The sequence below is a fragment of the Hemitrygon akajei genome, chromosome 13, assembly GCF_048418815.1.
Source record: "Hemitrygon akajei chromosome 13, sHemAka1.3, whole genome shotgun sequence".
NCBI lineage: Eukaryota > Metazoa > Chordata > Chondrichthyes > Myliobatiformes > Dasyatidae > Hemitrygon > Hemitrygon akajei.
Genome location: NC_133136.1, coordinates 22826331 through 22848186, shown reverse-complemented (window position 1 = coordinate 22848186; position 21856 = coordinate 22826331). Strand labels below are relative to the sequence as shown.

At 43.3% G+C, this 21856-nt stretch overlaps 1 protein-coding gene across 1 annotated transcript in view; it reads right to left on the bottom strand.

The window, feature by feature from the left end:
- The window catches only part of dnai1.2 (dynein, axonemal, intermediate chain 1, paralog 2), a 147865-nt gene that overhangs the window by 70184 nt on the left and 55825 nt on the right, over window positions 1–21856 (bottom strand). Inside the window, exons 11-12 of the mRNA XM_073064242.1 lie at window positions 18200–18317; window positions 11447–11490 (exon numbers count right to left, since the gene is read on the bottom strand). Coding sequence (XP_072920343.1) covers window positions 11447–11490; window positions 18200–18317 — 162 coding nt within the window. The remainder of the gene's footprint in view (window positions 1–11446; window positions 11491–18199; window positions 18318–21856) is intronic.

Genomic DNA, 21856 nt, shown 5'->3' with positions numbered 1-21856 from the left:
CACTGCGCACCTTCTTGTCACAACGTTGTGCAACAAGTCCAGGTAACAACACAACAATGATACTCAATAATTCCAGCTTCATCACTTTCGAGCAATTTGCTGATGGGATAGCCCTACAGTACTTGATGTTCTTAGTATCCAACAATGACTTGTGATCATAAAAAAAACAAAGAAAAGCACCTTTGGACCTGGAGTGGCTGTTACATCTGAGCACACTATCATCCTCATCAACTAAACACTTTTACAGGATTATTTCAAAAAGAAAAAAAATGTCCAAGTTTACAGGAAAGTTTCATTACTAGTAGAGGGGAAGCTTTACATGCCACTTAATTTTCAGTGGGTCAATGCTGGCATTAGGCTGTCAGCATGCATATAAATGCTTATTAGTCTTTTCATTCGACATCTCTGGCTGACACTTAATATATATAATTCAGTTCTTTGGTTGACTTATTCCCTTCTGACATTAACCAATTAACCAGAATCCCCACAGTGCCACAGGACAACTGGTGTGTTTGACCCAGATTTATTTTGCACTACAACTTCACTATCTTCAAACAATAATAAACACAAGAGATTGTGCAGATGCTGGAAATCTAGAACAACACACAAAAAGTGCTGGAGGAACTCAGCAGGTCAAGATCTCATCTATGGAGAGGAATAAACAGTCAACGTTTTGGGTCAAGACCATTCATCAGGACTGAAAATGAAGGAGGAAGATGCCAGAATAAGAAGTTAGGGGAAAGAGAAGGAGGACAAGTTAGAAGGTCATATGTAAAGCAAGTGGGTGGGGATAGGGGATGAAGAAAGAACTGAAGAGAGGTGATCGATGGAAAAGGTAAATGGCTATAGAAGAAGAAATCTGATAGGAGAGAAGAGAGAATCAATAATGTTTAGGGAATTGGACCAATATATCAGTTCCTTTCTACATATTGCTTCAATAGTTGACAGTTTTTTACTAAAAGTACTTTATGCCATGGATGTAAAATACAAACTGCTTGAATTAGGCTCTTGAGAAATGATTTTCACATAAAGTTATTGCAAGTAGTCCTTGTTTTCCTGCTTTCAACACTTACACAGAATGTAATTTTCAAATGTAAATGATAATTCACACATGGAACTGAAAGCTAACTTATCACTGGCAGACTGAAATGAGGAAATATGGATTATTGCATCCGTTTATGTAGAATGGGAGAACAAAATATCTCACTGTGAGAGAATTTGATGATACTTTAATAGTGTGAAGGAACAAAGAACCATCAATTGTTTCAAAAATTTTAATAAGACAATACATGCTGCTATCAAATCCTATTCTACACATAATGGGTTTCCCACCATTTCATGTAAATAACAGCATATTGCATCATGAGGATTATATCCTGATAACAACGTAACATGCCTGAACGACTGATGTCCTGTCACGCTCATCTCAATAATAAGCAGATGCTTTGAGAGGCTGGCCAAGGATTACATCTGCAGCTTGCTACCACCAAAACTGGACCCTCTATAATTCGCCTACCGACACAACTGATGAACAGATTACGCAATAGCCACTGCTCTACTTACACATCTGAAGAGGAAGGATACTTATGTGAGAATGGTGTTCTTGGACTACAGTTCAGCATTTAACACCATAGTTCCATCCTGGTTCAACAAGAAGCTCAGAGAAGTCAGCCTTGACCCTGCCTTGTGCAGCTGGATCCTCGTCTTCCTGTCAGATCACCAGCAAGTTGTAAGAGTGGGCTCACTCACCTCCACCCCTCTGACTCTGAATATAGGGGCCCCTCAGGGGCTCTTTACTCCCTATATACCCATGACTGTAACACCACCCACAGCTCCAATCTACTAATTAAATTTGCCGACAATGCTACATTGATTGGCCTTATCTCAAACAAAAATGAGGTTGCCTACAAGGAAGAAGTCATCTCTCTGACACAGTGGTATCAAGAAAACAACCTCTCCCTCAATGTCGCAAAAACAAAGGAGCTGATTGTGGATTATAGGAGGAATGGAGACGGGCTAACCCCTATTGACATCAATGGATCTGGCGTTGAGAGGGTAAACAGCTTCAAGTTCCTCGGCATCCACATCACCGAGAACCTCACATGGTCTGTACACACAAGCTGTGTGGTGAAAAAGGCACAACAGCACCTCTTTCACCTCAGATGGTTGAGGAAGTTTGGTATGGGCACCCAAATCCGAAGAAATTTCTACAGGGGCACAATTGAGAAAATCCTGACTGGCTGCATCACTGCCTGGTATGGGAACTGTACCTCCCTTAATCGCAGGACTCTGCAGAGAGTGGTGCAGACAGCCCAGCTCATCTGTAGTTGTGAACTTTCCATGATTCAGGGCAGGTGTGCAAAAAGGGCCCGCAGGAACATTGGGGACCCAAGCCATCCCAACCACAATCTATTCCAGCTGCTACCATCCAGGAAGCAGGACCGCAGCATAAAAACCAGGACCAACGGGCTCTGAGACAGCTTCTTCCACCAGGCCATCAGACTGATGAACTCACACTGATTTGACTGTACTTTATACTACATTGACTGTTCTATTTAATATAAATTATAATAAATTACTATGATTGCATATTGCACATTCAGATGGAGACGTAACATAAAGATTTTTACTCACGTATGTGAAGGATAAAAAAAATAAAGTCAACTCAATTCAACTCTATTATTTCAAAATTCTTGCATATGTTCTTATTTTCAGACATCATATTTAACTTTTGGAGACCAAGAAAGAAGTGCAGGTATGATCTCCAGAAAGTCATCTCACAGGGGAAGTGGAGATTCCGGACTAAATTTGAATCAATGAAGGATGCTTGATAGCTGTGGCAATCACCTCTGTCAAAATCAAATCAAGCGACATGAGAGACAGTAACACTTCACTTCCAGGTAAACCCAATGCCTTCTATGCTCACTTTGACTGTAAGAACATCAAGGAACTATTGTAAACCCCCACCTCTCTCAATGATCCTTTGATCTTAGTATCTGAAGCTGATGTGTGGGCTGTCTTCAGGAGGGTGAATCTACAGAGGCATCCAGAATGGACGGGGTATCTGGCCATGTACTAAAGACCTGTTCTGACCAGCTGGCTGGTGTATTCACTGAGATCTTTAACCTCTCTCTTTGGCAGTTTGTGGTGCCCACCTTCTTCATGCAGGCTTCAGTTGTACCAGTGCCCAAGAAAAGCGTAGTAACTGCCTCAATGACTATAACCCATCCGCAATGATGAAGTGTTTTGAGAGGATGATGATGAAACATAACTGAGCAACAGGTCCACCACAGTTGCCATCTGGCTGGCTCTTCACACAATCCTGGAAAATCTGTACAAAGGTGCATACATCAGGATGCTCTTTATCGACTGCAGCTCAGCATTCAAGACCAGCAGCCACTCAAAACTAATCAATAAGCTCCAAGACCTTGCCGCAGTACCTTTTCTGCAATTGGATCATGAGTTTCCTCACTAGTAGATCCAGTCAATTTGAATTGGCAACAACATCTCCTCCATGATCTCCATCAGCACAGGTGCACTACAGCGCTGAGTGGTTAGCTCCCTGTCTACTTGTGTTACACCTACCACTCTGTGGCTAAGCACAGCTCCAACATCATATTCAAGTTTGCTGATAACACCACTGCTGTGGACCAAATCAAAGGTGGTGATGAATCAGCATACAGCAGGGAGATGGAAAATTTGGCTGAGTGGCGTTATTAACAACAATCTCTCACTCAGTGTCAGCAAGACCAAGGAACTGACTGTAGACTTCAGGAGAGGGAAACCAGAGTTCCATGAATCAGTCCTCTTTGGAAGATCAGAGGCGGAGAGGATTAGCAACTTTAAATTCCTGGGTGTTACTATTTCAGAAGATCTGGCCTGGACCCAGCATGTAAGTGTAAGTGCAAAGAAAGCACGATAGCACCTCTACTTCTTTTGGAGTCCGTGGAGATTTGGCATGACATCTAAAACTTTGACAAACTTCTAAAGATGTGTAGTGGAGGGTGTATTTATTGACTGGCTGCATCACAGCTTGGTATGAAAATACCAAAGCGTTTGAATGAAAAATTCTATGAAAGATAGTAGATTTGGCCCAGTACATCACAGATAAAGCCCTCCCAATCATTCAGCACATCTACGTGAAACACTCTATCCATACGTTCTCTTGGCCTTATCAATCACATATTTAAGGCCAAAGGATAATATGGATAGAATTAATAACCAGTCACAAAGCTTCTGTAGTCACTTACGTGAAACACTGCAATAGGAAAGCAGCATCCATCATCAGAGATTCCCACCACCCAGGCCTAGTTCTTTTTTTGCTGCTGCCGTCAAGAAATTACAAGAGCCTCAGGATTTGCACAATCAGGTTCAAGAACAACGACTACACCTCAACCATCAGGCCCTTGAACAAAAGGGGATAACTACACTCACTTGCCCATCCATTGAGATGTTTCCACACTTTAAGCACTCTTTATCCTATTATCTCATTCTCATTATTTATTGCCATTTACTTATATTTGCATTTACAGTTTGTTGCCTTCCTCACTATGGCTTATCTTTCATTGATCCTGTTATTCTTACTTTTCTATATATTTGCTGAGTATTCTTGCAGGAAAATGAATCTCAGGGCTGTATATGTGTGGTGAACTACATATACCTGTCTGGACACCCCCCCCGCTGACTGCTGCTCCTGTGGCTCCTCCCACAGTCCCCTGTATAAAGGCAATTGGAGGCACTGCTCCTCCCTCAGTCTCCAGGATGTTGTGTAATGGTCTCTTGCTGCTGACAGTGCTTTCTTCCAGCTAATAAAAGCCTATCTCGCCTCACGTCTCCGAGAGTTATTGATGGTGCATCAATTTTATTAGCTGGAATTTTAAAACAAGGAAAGTATTTTATGTCCTGAAAAACTGGACATTGATCCTCAAGCCCCAGAAGCAGCTATTGCCTTTGAACTCTGGCTTGCATGCTTCCAATCATACTTGGAAGAGATTTCCGTGACTGAGCCTGCTATCATGCACAAAATCCTCCTCTCCAAGGTCAGTCCGAGGGTATACTCCCTTATCAAGTACCTGCCGGCCTACCAAGGGGCACTGGACGCCCTCAAAAGACAGTACCTGTGGCCGGTGAACACTGTCTATGCAAGACATCGCTTAGCGACGTGGCGGCAGCGGGCCGGATAGTCGAGCGCTGAGTTTGTCCGAGCCCTACAGACACTCATGCGGGCCTGCGACCTCAGGGGACTGACAGCGGAACAGCATGTGGAGCTCCTAGTACGAGATGCCTTCGTTACAGGGATCAGGTCAGTGTACGTGCGCCAGCGGCTGCTGGAAAACGCCGATCTTACCTTACGCTCGGCGATCGAGCTGGCCGACACGCTGGAGGCTGCTCTGCACGACGCTGTCCAGCTGCGCGATCTCCCGCCGGCCCCATGGACGCCACAGACCCCGCCACCCGGCCAATTGACCTCAGCTGCTGCCACTCGCGAGTCCGTGAACTCGCTGCAACCCTCCGTGAACTCCCCGCAACCCTCCGGCGAAGAGACCACAGCTGCTGCCAGTCGCAAGTCCGCGCAGTGTTACTTCTGCGGATTCGAAAAGCACCCCCGAAAACGCTGCTGGGCCCGAGAAGCTACCTGCACCAGCTGCGGAAAGAAGGGCCATTTCGCCAAGGTCTGTAAGTCTAAACCACAAGCGGGGTCGAGCAGCGCCGCGTGCGAGGCATGGGGGCCGCCATCTTTGTCGGCGCCACCTCGCCCTGCCTCCAACCCACGGGTGCTTACCAGGCACCAAGACGGCGATTCAACACTGGCCTCCGTAACCCTCGACCAAAACGCCCCACACCAGCTTGCAAGGTCAATGATGGACATCCTGGTGGAGGGGCACAGGACTAGCTGCCTGTTTAACAGGGGCAGCACTGAGAGTTTTATTCACCCGGACATGGTGCAACGCTGTGGACTCGTGACACAGCCGGTAAGCCAGAGGGTCACCTTGGCTTCTGGGTCGCATTCCACAGACATCCGGGGGGTTGTGTAGCGACATTGGTGGTGCAGGGCACAGAATATCGGAACTTAGCGTTACTGGTCATGCCTCAACTGTGTGCGCTTGTGCTATTGGGGCTGGACTTCCAGAGCCACCTAAAAAGTGTGACTATGGCATATGACGGGCCCCTCCCACCACTCACTGTCAGGAATCCTCAGTTTTGAGGGACTTCGTCATATACCACGCACACAAACTGACCCGCACATCCCACCCAGCACCATGCTGACAGCTGCGCTACTGACACCACTTGCAGCCGCTCCACCCTCAAGATCTCTCCCTCACCGCTGTTCGCCAACCTGACCTGAGGCAACTAAAAGCAGGAGGTACAGCGCGGGGGACAGGGCCTTCATTCAGTCGGAGGTGCAGCGGCTGCTCAGGGAGGGGATCATTGAGCCAAGCACAAGTCCTTGGAGGGCCCAGGTGGTTGTTGTTCAGACCAGACAGAAAAATAGGATGGTCGTGGACTATAGCCAGACCATCAATAGGTTCACGCAGCTTGACGCGTACCCCCTACCCCACATCACGGATATGGTCAACCAGATAGCTCAGTACAAGGTGTACTCGACAATAGATCTGAAATCCGCTTATCACCAGCTCCCCATCCGCCCAGAGGACCGCCCCTACACCGCCTTCGAGGTGGGCGGCAGGCTCTATCACTTCCTGCACGTCCCCTTCGGTGTCACAAATGGTGTCTCTGTCTTCCAGAGGGAAATGGACCGGATGGTGGACCAGTGCCAACTGAAGGCCACATTTCCATATCTGGATAACATCACCATCTGCGGTCATGACTGGCAGGATCACAACACCAACCTCCAATGATTTTTCCAAGTGGCCAAAGCCCTGAACCTTACTTATAACAGGGACAAGTGTGTGTTCGGAACCACCTGACTCACTATCCTTGGGTATGTCGTGGAGAACGGGGTCATTGGCCCTGATCCCGACTATATGCGCCCCCTGTTAGAACTCCCTCTTCCCACCACCCTCAGAGCCCTCAGACGGTGCCTGGGCTTCTTTTCCTATTACGCCCAATGGGTCCCTCATTACGCAGACAAGGCCCGCCCCCTGGTCAAGTCCACCACATTTCCCCTCTCAGCCGAGGCCCGCGCGGCCTTCAGCCGCATATTAAAGAGGACATTGCCAAAGCAACGATGCATGCGGTGGACGAGACCATTCCCTTCCAAGTAGAGAGTGACGCCTCTGACTTCGCGCTGGCTGCTACCCTCAATCAGGCAAGTAGGCCAGTAGCATTCTTCTCTCGTACCCTTCAAGGCCCTGAAATTCGGCACTCCATGGTGGAGAAAGAAGCCCAGGCCATAGTGGAAGCTATTAGGCACTGGAGGCACTATCTCGCCGGCAAAAGGTTCACCTTGCTGACCGACCAGCGCTCAGTTGCGTTCATGTTTAGCAACCAACAGCGGGGCAAAATCAAAAATGATAAAATTTTGCAGTGGAGAATAGAACTCTCCACCTACAACTATGATATCCTGTACCGGCCTGGAAGACTCAATGAGCCCCCTGATGCCCTATCCCGGGGAGCGTGTGCCAGAGCGCAGCTCGACCAGCTATATGCCCTCCATGCAGATCTTTGCCACCCGGGGGTCACCCGATTTTACCATTTCGTGAAAGCCCGGAACCTGCCTTACTCCCTTGAGGACATCAGGACGATAACCAGGGACTGCCAAGTCTGCGCTGAGTGCAAACCGCACTTCTACCATCCTGAAAAGGCGCAACTTATCAAGGCCACCCGCCCCCTTGAGCGACTGAGTGTTGACTTTAAGGGCCCCCTTCCCTCCACCGACCGCAATGTTTACTTTCTCAACATAATCGACGAGTACTCGCGGTTCCCCTTTGCCATCCCCTGCCCTGACACCACTACCACGTCCGTCATAAAAGCCCTGCGCCAGCTCTTCACTCTGTTCGGATATACCTGCTATATCCACAGTGATAGAGGGCCCTCCTTTATGAGTGATGAGTTGCGCCAGTACCTGCTGGCTAGGGGCATCGCTACTAGTAGGACCACGAGCTATAATCCCCAGGGAAATGAACCGGTGGAGAGGGAGAATGCCACAGTGTGGAAGGCCACACTTTTAGCCCTTAAGTCAAAGGGGTTGCCGGTCTCTCGCTGGCAGGAGGTCCTCCCCGAGGCACTCCACTCTATCCGCTCCCTGTTATGTACGTCCACCAATGCCACCCCTCATGAGCGCCTCTTTTCTTTTCCCAGCAAGTCTGCCACTGGGACCACCCTACCAGCTTGGCTGATGTCCCCAGGGCCAGTGCTGCTCCGGAAACATGTGAGGAGCAATAAATACTCCCCGCTGGTTGAGAGGGTTCACCTATAGTCTTACCTGATGGGCGGGAGGACACGGTCTCCGTCCGCGACCTGGCGCCCACAGGAGCAGCAGACCACTACCCCGAACACTCCACGGTAACTATGAACCCTGTACCCACTGAGGTGTATACCCACCTGACACTGCGCACACAAAGCCCTACACAGACTCCTCATGACACTCCCATACCGGGCACCTCGCACACGCATGAGGGATCACTGACGCCTAATGGGCTGACACCTCAAGTCAGGCTGGAACCAGCACAACCACCGTCTCCGGTGCAATCACCACTGGTGCTACGTAGATCACAGCGACAGATTTGACCACCTGATAGACTTAACCTGCAAATATACTTGTAAGAAACTTCAACCCATGGGGACTCTCTTTTAAAACAAAGGGGGGGGTGAATGTGGTGAACTACATATACCTGTCTGGACTCATCCCTCCCTGCTGACTGCTCCTGTGGCTCCTCCCACAGACCCCTGTATAAAGGCGATTGGAGGCACTGCTCCTCCCTCAGTCTCCAGGATGTTGTGTGATGGTCTCTTGCTGCTGACAGTGCTTTCTTCCAGCTAATAAAAGCCTATCTCGCCTCACATCTCCGGGAGTTATTGATGGTGCATCAATATGATAATATATATGTACTTAGGTAATAAAATTTACTTTGAACTTTGAACATTGACAGGTAAATGGAATATTGCTTTTATAGTCTCAATCAAATGACAAAAAAGTAGTAGATTTAGGTTGACTGATAGTTCTGCATGTTATCTTTCCTGTTATGCTTAAGAAACAAGATGCAGTAGTTTCAATAGTTCCACTTACTATCAGGGAAATGTATACAATATACATCATGAAATTTTTGTTCTTCGCAGACATCCATGAAAACCAAACAATGCCCCCTAAGAATGAGTGACAGTAAAAACATCAGAACCCTAAAGACCCCAACTACTTCCCCTATGCACAAACAGCAACAAAGCACTCTCCACCCACCAAGCAAGCAGTAGCCAAGCCCCCAAGGAAGTCCATGATCCGCAGTACAATGAAAACTAATTGTTCACCTGACAATTCAACATACCCCAGGTTCTCTCTCTCCCTAATAAAAGGAAAGAGAGGTGTCCCCTTTTCACAGCGAGAGGGGAGACATAACAAAACAACTCGCTGATTTGCAATGATAACATCTGTTGCGTCATTTTTTTCCTCAGTTCTCCAACCTAAGTATTGTCAACAAACTCTCCACCACCAACAAGAAAGAGAGGGAGAGCATGCGTTTTGCCTAGTACAGAGCTTCTGACAGCTGATCTGCTATTCCTGATGTTCCGTTTTCTGCCACAATTCTTCAGATAGTGGAGACAGCATAGAATCAACTTGTCCACAAGGTCACAAAGCCTTGGAATTCCAAAGGCACGTGAGTGTCATTCTTTAAATAGTGACCACAACATTAGGGCAAATAACTATTTATCCATGACCTTTTGTTGCTTGATAATCTTACAAATTGTTTTGTAAGAGTTACTTTTTAAACTCTATTTCATTTTTGAAGAATCAGGCAATGACTGAGCAACTGCTGATTGGTAATTCAGTAGAAAAAAGGAAACTTTAGACTTCATAAATCTGCAAAACATATGTAACTAGTTGGAAACGCTTTGCAGATCAGGAGAGCAATTATTGATGTATCTGCATCATAAAGCCTGAAAAATCAATTGTTTTTCAAAATTTTCTAATTTAGATTTTGGCATACCAATTAATACAACTTTTGTCTTTTTAAATATGTTTTATAAAGTTGTTAGGAAAAAATAAAACTCATGAAAAAAAGATTTGATATCATATGTATGCATGAAATAAAACTTTGGTTTGTATCAGGAAAAAAAGGGTTGTGATGAAAGAAAATTGATGGTAGTGAAGAATAATAATCATGAGAGTTCCAAAATACTTCTATGGGATCTTTTCAAATTTTTTTGGTGTAACTGTGGAAATCAATAAAACTAATGTCAATAGCACTAACTTGTTAAAACACCTCAGTAAAACTCAGAAAGCATGCTTTGTTAAATTAAGCAAATATTATAAATAGTAGATCAGACAGCTTTCAACCTTTCAGTGATCCAATGAAAACATTAATTCCATTTCTATCTCTATCGATGTTCGCTAGTATTTCCAGCATTTTCTGTTTTAATTTCTGGCTTCCAACATCTGCAATTTTTTGTCTGTTTATCTTAGTGTTATAGGACACAGAAACAGGCCTTTGGCCACCATGTGAACCGTTTTACACATCTGCAACAATCCCATTTGCCTGCATTATGTCAATCTCTTTCTAAGCCAGCCTAAATGCCTCTTAAATGTTGTGATTATAGATGTCCAGCATCTTATCTGGCAGTGCATTCCAGATACCAATCACTTTCTGTGAGAGTACGGCTGATATTTGGGACATCCCCTCAGGTCATCTTTAAAGCACCTCTTTCTCTGCCTATGCCCATGTCCACTTTATTTCTAATACCGCTTCCATAGGAGAAAAAAAAACTCCCTACTCTATCATAATTTTGTATACCTTGTCCAGATCACCCGTCAGTTCCTTAAATCCACGGAAAAGAAGCTCAGGCTAATTGATTTCTCCAAATCATTTAGACCCTTGATTGTTAAATTAACTAACATGATTCAATCACATCCATTTTATTAACCATTCCTAACTGACCTTCAGAAGATGGTGATAGTGCTGGGGACAAGGACAAGGGAGGGTTCTAATTTTAGAACATGGAACATTACAGCCCTTTGGCCCATGATGTTGTGCTGACTTTTACCCTACTCTAAGATTAACCTAACCCTTTCCTCCTTCATAACCTTCTGTTTTTTTTTTATCATCCAGCTAAGAGTTTCTTAAATGACACTAATGCATTTAAAGGTCAATTAGAAATGGTTAATAAAACTAGCCTGGGCTGTGCCCATGTTTTGTAAGTTGAACAACAAAAACAAAAACAGAATGTGTTAACCCCTCATATGAGGCTTTAAAACTAAATACAATGTGATACTTGTGCAACTCTTGTTATACATTCAAAATGCAGTATAAGTCACTTTTGAATTTCAACTTACAGGAACCATGGGCCACTGCAAAAAGGTCATGGTATCTAGGATTCCTGAAAATTAGAAACAGAAGATTTACCGGTAAATTACTTATTATTTTCTTCATGTTACCTCTTGTAATGCCACGACACCCAACAACCACTTAATGTTAAGAGACGGAGACATTCCTTCTACTGCCAGTGCTGTTTCTAGCCAATGTCCTGGCAGTTATTGACCGGTCCTGAAGACTGCCCTAATGCTTTTCCTCTCCTTTAAATGGTTCCTAATAGCAAAATGACTTTTACTGGCAATACTTTTTTGTGGGTGATATGCATCACATCACAAGGCAGCAAAACATTCTGATGGATCATTTATGGCTAGCAGAATGCTCTATTACATTGTAAAGTCTAGACATCTAGAAATTCTATCACTGACTCTGAAATATATATAAGATAGGCATGTGAATTTTGTTAAAAACATGACAAGTATCCATGATCAAAAAATCTGTGGGCTGTCAATATGCTTCATACATTTATATGGAGGACATTAGATGTACATAATCATACTAAACAGGATGTAACATTCAGTTGACATTGCATAGAAAATTCTGCCATGTGCAGAAGGGTTCTGTTTGAAGCAGAGCTTGAACACTGAAATAGTTGAATCAGAGAAATAAAGCATGCTAATACTAAACTGCATTAGGTAAAGTTCTCAGCCCTACCTGAGCAGAGCAATCCAAGGAGCCCATCTTCTTTCTGCTAGGTTTTTTCTTTATGTCAATGATCTCGTCCTTCTATCTACTAATGTTATTGGCCCCCAGTGTTAATGTCTTTCTTCCATTACTATAATCATCTAACTACACTATTCTCCAAGCTGATTCTGGATTCAACCATACTTAATCATCATCCAGTCCCATGGCTTAATAGATCTTGATGCTCCTTCCAATCTAGTTCCCAGACCCCACCCACTCCACAGCCCCAATTACCATTTCTCCCCAGACCATCTTGATCATTACTCCCCAAACATCTCTAAAGCATCTTCCTTCATTCCCTTGAATCAACTCAGGGTCTACTCAGACTTTTCCATTGATTAAGTCTTTTCCAAACAATGGAATAATATAAGATTGGCTGAATGGCAGGAGGCAAAGAGTGGGAATAAAGAGGGGCTTTTCCGGTTGGCTGTAAGTTACTAGTGTTATTCCACAGGTGTTAATGTTGGGAATGCTTCTTTTCCAAGTTTGTGCAGTAAAAATTACAGCTCAGGAAGCTTAATGGTGGATAAATCTCCTGGACCTCATGGAATGTATCCTCAGGTTCTGAAGGAAGTAGCTGGAGAAATTGTGGAGGTATTTAACAATGATCTTTCAAGAATCAATAGATTCTGGCATTGTACCAGATGACTGGAAAATTGCAAATGATACTCCACTATTTAAGAAGGGTGGGAGGCAGTAGAAAGGAAACTATAGACCCATTAGCCTGACATCAGTGGTTGGGAAGTTGTTGGAATCAATTGTTACGGATGAGATTACAAAATACCTGGAGGCACATGACAAGATAGGCCAAAGCCAGCATGGTTTCCTGAAAGGAAAATCCTGCCTGAAAAACCTACTGCAATTCTTTGAGGAAATTACAAGCAGCATATACAAAGGAGATGCAGTAGACGTGGTGTACTTGGATTTTCAGAAGGCCTTTGACAAGGTTCCATACATGAGGCTGCTTAGCAAGATAAGAGCCCATGGAATTACAGGGAAGTTAGTAGTGTGGGTGGAGCATTGACTGGTTGGCAGAAAACAGAGAGTGGGAATAAAGGGATCCTATTCTGGCTGGTTGCCGGTTACCAGTGGAGTTCCACAGGGGTTGGTATTGGGACCGCTGCTTTTTACGATGTATGTCAATGATTTGGACTATGGTATTAATGAATTTGTGGCTACATTTACCAATGATACAAAGATAGGTGGAGGAGCGGGTAGTGTTGAGGAAACAGAGAGCTTGTAGAGAGACTTAGATAGTCTCGGGGAATGGGCAAAGAAGTGGCAAATGAAATACAATGTTGGAAAGTGTATGGCCATGCACTTTGGTTGAGGAAATAAATGGGCAGACTATTATTTACATGGGGAGAGAATTCAAAATTTAGAGATGCAAAGGGACTTGGGAGTCCTTGTGCAAGATACCCTATAGGTTAACCTCCAGGTTGAGTCGGTGGTGAAGAAGGTGATTGCAATGTTGGCATTCATTTTTACAGGTAGAGAATATAACAGCAGGGATGTGATGTTGAAGCTTGAGAAGGTACTCATGAGACCACACTTGGAGTATTGTGTGCAGTTTTGGGCTCCTTATTTTAGAAAGGATATACTGACATTGGAGAGAGTTCCGAGAAGGTTCACGAGAATAACTCCAGAAATGAAAGGGCTACAAGTCATTGAGTGTATTGAAAGGAAAGTTAGATAGGTTCTTGATTAGTCAGGGCATCAAAGGGTAGGGGTGAAAACAGGGGAGTGGGGATGACTGGAAGAACTGCACCATGATTGAATGGTGGAGCAGTCTTGATGGGCCAAATGGCCTACTTCTGCTCCTATATCTTATGGTCTAATTGCCTTTTCATGTTATACATATTTCAGTGGTCTCTGAATTGATGGCTTTTGGCCAAGTTTGTGGACAATACAAAGATAGGTGGAAGGGTAGGTAGTGTTGAGGAAGCAGGGAACCTACAGAAGGACTCAGATAGATTAGGAGAATGGGTAAGGAAGTTGCATATGGAATATAGTGTAGGGAAGTGTTTGGTCATGCACTTTGATAGAAAGAATAAAGGCATAGCCTGTTTTCTAAATGGGCAGCAAATTCAGAGATCAGAGGTGTAAAGGGACTTGGAAGACCTCGTGCAGGATTTCCTAAAGGTTAGCACACAAGTTCAGCTGGTAGTAAGGAAAGCAAATGCAATGTTTGCATTCATTTTGAAAGGACTAGAATATAAAAGCAAGGGTGTAATACTGCGTATTTAAAAAGGCATTGGTCATACTCCACTTGGAATGTTGTAGGCAGTTTTGAGTACTTATCCATGAAAGAAAGTACTGGTGTTGGAGAGGGTCCATAGGAGGCTCATGATAATGATCCTGGGAAAGAAAGGGTTAACATATGACCTGCATTTAATGACTCTGGGCCTGTACTCACTGGAGATTAGAAGACTGAAGGGTGGGGGAAATCTCACCGAAACCTATCAAACATTGAAAGGCAAAATAAAGTGGACATAGAGAAGCTGTTTCTTATAGTGGGGGAGTCTCGGATTAGAAGTCACAGCCTCAGATTAGAAGGACATCCCTTTAGAACAGAGATAATAAAGAATTCCTTCGCCAGAGGGTGGTGAATCTGTGGAATTCATTGTCACAGACAGCTATAGAGGCCAAGTCATTGGGTATATTTAAAACAGGGGTTGATAGGATTTTAATTAGTAAGGGTGTTAAAGGTTATGGGGAGAAAGCAGGAGAATGGGGTTGTGAGGGAGAATAATACCATGATGGAATAACAAAGCAGACTTGATTGGCTGAAAGCCTTAATACTACTCCTATGTCTCGTGGTCTACAGCTTCCTCTGCTCTCCAACATACTGCACATCCCAGAATGTGCCAAGGCACTGCATAACTGGTTAAATACCCTTGTAAAGTATAATCACTACTGTTCTCCGAGAAATCTAATAGCCAATATTGCACATAGGAAGCTCCCAAGAGCAACAATAACATATAATTTATAAATATTACATGTCATGAGGCATGAGGTATGGGATCAGTGGAACCTTGGCTGTTTGGATAAAAAATTGGCTTACAGGAAGAAAGCAGAGGGTAGTAGTGGAAGGAAGGTATTCTGCCTGGAGGTTGGTGACTAGTGGATTACTGCAGGGATCTGTCCTGGGACCCCTGCTATTTGTGGCTTTTATGAATGACTTGGATGTAGAGGCGGCAGGATGGGTGAGTAAGTTTGTGGATGACACGAAAATTGGAGGAGTTGTGGATGGAGCTGTAGGTTGTCAAAAGTTACAAGAGGATATAGACAGGCTGCAGAGTTGGGCAGAAAAGTGGCAGTTAGAGTTCAATCCAGATAAGTATGAGATGATGCATTTTGGAAGGACAAACCAGAAGACTAAGTACAGGGTTAATGGTCAGTTACTTAACAGTGTGGATGAACAGAGGGACCTTGGGGTTGACATCCATACATCCCTCAAGGTCACTGCACAGGTTGATAGGGTAGTTAAGAAGGCCTATGGGATGCTAGACTTCATTAACAGGAGGATTGAGTTCAAGAGTAGCGAGGTCATGTTGCAACTCTAGAAATCTCTGGTGAGACCACACTTATGTTCAATTCTGGTCACCTCATTATAGGAAGGATGTGGAAGCTATGAAGAGGGTGCAGAGGAGATTTACCAGGATGTTGCCTGGATCGGAAAACAAGTCTTATGAGGCAAGGTTAGCAGAGCTGGGACTTTTCTCTTTGGAGCATAGAAGGATGTGAAGGGACTTGATAGAGGTCTACGAGATTATGAGAGGCATAGATAGGGCAGATAACCAGTACCTATTTCCCAGGGCACCAATAGCAAACACCAGAGGGGATATGTACAAAGTTAAGGGAGGGAAGTTTAGGGGAGACATCAGGGGTAAGTTTTTTTACACAGAGGGTTGTGGGTGCCTAGAATGACTTGCCAGGGATGGTGGTGGGGGCTAAAACATTAGGGGTATTTAAGAAGCTCTTGGACAGGCACAAGGATGAAAGAAATGCACATGGTGCAGCGGCTAACAGACTGGTGCAGAGCCAACAACCTGTCTCTTAATGTGAACAAAACAAAAGAGATGGTTGTTGACTTCAGGAAGGCACAGATCGATCACTCCCCGCTGAACATCAACAGTTCCTTGGTAGAGATCGTTAAGAGCATCAAATTTCTTGGTGTTTACCTGGCAGAGCATCTCACCTGGTCCCTCAACACCAGCTCCATAGCAAGGAAAGCCCAGCAGCGTCTCTACTTTCTGTGTAGGCTGAGGAAACTCCATCAACCACCCCCCCCCCCCCCCCATCCTCATCACATTCTACAGGGGTTGTATTGAGAGCATCGTGAGCAGCTACATCACTGCCTGGTTCGGAAATTGCACCATCTCGGATCGCAAGACCCTGCAGCGGATAGTGAGGTCAGCTGAGAAGATCATCGGGGTCTCTCTTCCCGCCATCACGGACATTTACACTACACGCTGCATCCGCAAAGGAAACAGCATTATGAAGGACCCCATGCACCCCTCATACAATCTCTTCTCACTCTTGCCGTCTGGGAAAAGGCTCCAAAGCATTCAGGCTTTCACGACCAGACTATGTAACAGTTTCTTCCCCCAAGCTATCAGACTCCTCAATACCCAGAGCCTGGACTGACACCTTGCCCTATTGTTCTGTTTATTATTTACTGTAATGCCTGCACAGTTTTTGTGCACTTTATGCAGTCCTGTGTAGTTCAGTCTAGTTTTTGTACTGTGTCATGTAACACCATGGTCCTGAAAAACGCTGTCTCATTTTTACTATGTACTGTACCAGCAGTTATGGTCAAAATGACAATAAAAGTGAGTTGACTTGAAAAATAGAGGGTTACGGGGTAGTGTGGGTTTAGTACATTTTTTTAAGGAATATATGGGTCGGCACAACATGGAGGGCTGAAGGGACTGTACTGTGCTGTAGTATTCTAGTGTTCTAGTGTTATACGTGCTATAAATGTTGATTAGCTCTACATCGGTCAAAATAACCAATTATTCTTCAAAATGATGCCGCAAGATCTTTTATATTTTCTCAAGTAGGGTTTAGTCAACATTGTATTCACACAATGGTGTTCAAGCCTAGGATTTTGTGAACAGATTGGATTTGAGCACTTGAAATTACAAATTAATATATAAATATACTGAATGATACAGTTATCATGCTGAAGAATTGTGCTTTATAAATTGCTACAACTCTAGCCAAGCTGATCCAACATAAATATAATGCTGGTATTTAACCATTAAAATGGGAAATAAGTCATGTTATCCTGTACTCAAACAGTAGAACAAATTGAATGTAGCCAGTTTACTCTCAAATATCAGCAAAGTCATCAATTGTGTTTTCTGTGTTTACTGCTCATTTAGTTTGTCAGAAGATATGGAGAGAAAAGTTACTCATCTATGATCCTCGTTGCATGCAATTCTATTTCTTGATTTATGATCAACTAAGGCAACTTATGATTAACTTGCCTTATTAGTATTATTTGGGGGTGTTTATACAACTCCCAGTTATGCTTTGTGAACTTGATTGTTTCTTCCTCTTGATGCATCACAGTGCCTGAATCTCAGACGTCAACTTAACATTTCTGAGCCAACATTCCTCAAGCTACAGACATTCATTGCAGGTGGGATCACCATGGCTCCCAAATACTTCCATACTAGTTCCCACATACAATGATTGATGCACATCATCTGCTTTACTTTGCCTTTTCAAAATAATTCCTTCATTTAATTTATCAGTCATACGGAATTTTGTTACTGACCTAACTGGAACAACATGCAATGTGCTTGTTCCAACGGCTAAGCTAGATTTTAAAGATCCAGTAGCTACCTAAAGAACAGTGAGTTCTGAGTAACAGGAAGAAATGATCAGTCATTTACCTCAATAAACCTGTAACGCTGAGTTTACTAAAAGAAGATATCATGAGCTGAAGTTACAGAATGGTGCCTGACTGCTTTTTTATCTTTTTCTATTGTCACTTATTGAACTATAATTGTGATACGCACCAGCACATCCCAGTAACTGCCAGTTTCTTTGCCTTTTCAAAAAAATACTTCCACAGAGGCAGAACAGTGCCCTCTTGATCCCGGAATTCATCAGACGGATCTTCAAAATACTTGAAGTCTACATAGAAAAGAGAGCGAACAATATTTTAACATTTTCCTAACAGTGCATAGATGATATATGACTTGTTTTTGAAATATATGTATTTGTAGGACTTGTAAATTTCATGTTTAGCCAACTGACAAGGAACATTTAAGAATTATGCTCTGAAAATATGCCCATTTTTATTTGATTAATACGCATCTTGATAAGTTTCTCGTAGCTTATAGTGGGAACGACAGAGGACACTGTAGAGTTATGAGAAAGATTCCAACCAAAAGCTTGTGGTCAGGAGCAAAACAATGTTGTTTGGTGCTGACCTATGTTTGGCCCATAACCTTCTGAACATTTCCTAACTACCTATGTGTTCAAATCTCTCTTAAACATTGTAATTGGTTGTGTCTCTATCACTTCCATTGGTTCATATATTGGGCACCATTTTGAAGTGAAAGGAGCCAAATAATTAATCAATTGATTATGGAAATATGGAATGTATGGTTTTAATTATGATGATATATTCAAGAATCTAATCTTTGTTTTTAAAGAATATATAAGTTTAAGGGAAGATCTGCTCAAGATTTTAAAATATTATGGCAAGTTTTAATAAAAGCAAAACCAGTAAACTATTCACATTGGCTGTTAAATTGGTAATAGAGGGCATAACTTTAAGATAATTTTAGAAGTAACAAGGCAGGAAAAAGACTGCACAGAGTGTGGTATGACCTCACTTGATTATCTGTCATTCATTGGGGTATTGTTATACTTAGCAGTTCCATTGGAATCTTCACCGGCAAAATGTATTTACATTGCACTTTTCACATATTAAAATAGTTCATAAAGATTTTCAGGAGCATTATCAAACAAAAATTGACCTTGAGCCACAGTCCATTTAAATAGTTCCTTCAGTGTTCCAAATTTCATTAAAGGAGTATCATATTATACAAGTTAACGGTAAGCCACATAAAGATATATTTGGACAGATGACCAAATCCTTTAAAGAATGTCTTACAGGTGCAAGGACAGATACAGAGATAGGGATGTAAAATGATACAGAGAAAGGTATAGGGGCTGAGAGTTTTAGGCATGGAATTCTAAAGCCTCAAAACATGAATATTTCAGAAGGTTGTAGGCCTATAGAAGATGAAATAAGTTAGGAGGGGTGAGGTAATTGAGGGATTTAAAATGAGAATAAGGAATTTAATATCAAGATATTGCTTATTGGAAGACAATGGTGACCATTGAACACAAAAGTGATGGATGAACCTGACATGGTTGGAATTACGACAATGAGACGAGAGTTCAAGATGCAAGATGAAACATGGCAACAGACTGTTGGTGGCTTATGAAACTTCTAAATATATTTCTTCTGAACTACTCAACTGCAATCATCAGCCTGTAATTTCCCTTTAAGAAATGTACTTTTGAACTATCTTTATGAACTAGCAATATCACAGTCTCCTGAAGGACTCAATGGACTGAACTCTCAAGAATGCAGATATAGCACCTTTAAACGGATTAAGGTATATTGCCATGCTGAAAATGAGGGTGGTGGGGAGGATTCTAAACCAGCCTGAAACACTGGTATGAAATTTCATCTATCCAATCTGCAGTTGCTGAAGAACAAGATTGAGGACTTAAGGGCAAGATATCTCTGTATCGGAGAGAAATGAGGAATTGTGTTTTGTGTTTCACAGACACATGGCTCACTCAGGACACGCTGGATTGAACGATCAGACATGAGAGCTTCTCGATACATGGGATGGACTGGACTGCTGATTAGGTGAAGGCAAAAGGTGGATGTCTATGTTTCATGATAAACTCCTTGTGGTACTCTAACACAGCAGTCTTGTCGCACTCTTAGTTTCCCAACCTGGAACATCCAATGATTAAGTGGCAACCATTCTGCTTACCAAGAGTTCGCCTTTGTGATCCTGACCGCAGTTTATACACTGACGAAAGACTGGCGTTATGCAGGTACTCAAGGTACTGACTGCCTCCATCAGCTAACAAGAAACAGCTTACCCAAACATCTTTTAGATCATTGTTGGGGATTTCAAACAAGCTTGTTTGAACAAATCTCTGCTCAATTATGATCAACTTATCACCTGCAGCACCAAGGGTCCCAACACACTTGACCACTGTTGTACTATGATTAGGAAGGCATACCATCCATGCCTAAACCATATTTTGGGAAATCTGAACAGCTGGCTGTCCTCCTCCTACCTGTATAGAGACTAGGGCTACAGAGCAGGGCTCCAAAGACAAGGACAACAAAGAGGTGGTTTGGTGAGGCAAAGGAGCAGCAATGGGATGGCTTTGAGTCTGTTGGTTGGGCCATGTTCAATATTCATCAGAGGATCAGAATGAATGCACTGACTTTATAAAGGAAGTCATAGGTGAGTGCATCCCCACAAAATTGTTCAGAGACTTCACCAACCAGAAGCGCTGGGTGAACCATGAGATCTGCAGTTTGGTAAGGGTCAGCTCTGGAGACCAAGTAAAATACACGAGGTCCAGGTACGATCTCCGGGAAGCCATCTCATGGGCGAAGTATAGTTCTGGACCAAACTTGAATCACTGAAGGATGTTCAACAACTGTGGCAGGGCATGAATGTTATCACCTACTACAAAGTAAAACCAAGTGACATGGATGACAAAAAGGTTTTGCTCCCAGATGAGATCAATTCCTTTTATGCTTGCTTTAACCATCAAAACATGGAGGAACATTCATAAACTCCCACAGCCCCCAATGACACTGTGATTACAGTCTCTGAGGCTGATGTGAGAGCATCCTTCATGAGGATGAACCCACAGAAAGTCTCTGGCCAGACGGGGTACCTAGCTGAAGACTACGGAACGGTGATGATCAACTGGCTGGAGTGTTCACCAGCATCTTTAACTTCTTGTTTTGGCAGTCTGAGATACCTACCTGCTTTAAGAAGGCTTCAATTATACCGGTGCCAAAGACAAACATGGTAGCCTGCCTTAACGACTAACATCCAGTAGCACTTATATCCACTGTGATGAAGTGTTTTGAGAAGGTGATGAAGCATATCATCTCTTGCCTAAGAAACAACTTGGATCCATTTGAATTTCCCTAACACCACAACAGGACAATAGCAAATGTCTGTATTTAATGGCTATCTGAAGTAGACACATATCAGAGTTGTATTGTACATGCATACTTTGATAATAAAAATGAACCTTGAACCTGCATAATCCATCAGCACAGGTGTACCATAGGGTGATCTGCTTAATCTCCTGATCTACTCATGTTATGCTTATGACTGTGGGGCTAAGCACAGCTCCATAGCTATATTTAAGTTTGCTGACAACATCGCTGTCATTGACCAGATCAAAGATGGTGATGAATCAGCATATTAGAGGGAAATTTGGCTGAATGGTACCATAGCAACAGACTCCCAGTCAATGTCAGCAAAACCAATGAACTGATATTGAATTCAGAAGGAGGCAATTGGAGGTCCATAAGCCAGTGCGCATCAGTAGATTAGAGATGAATAGGGTCAGCATCTTTAAATTCGTCAATGTTACCATTTCAG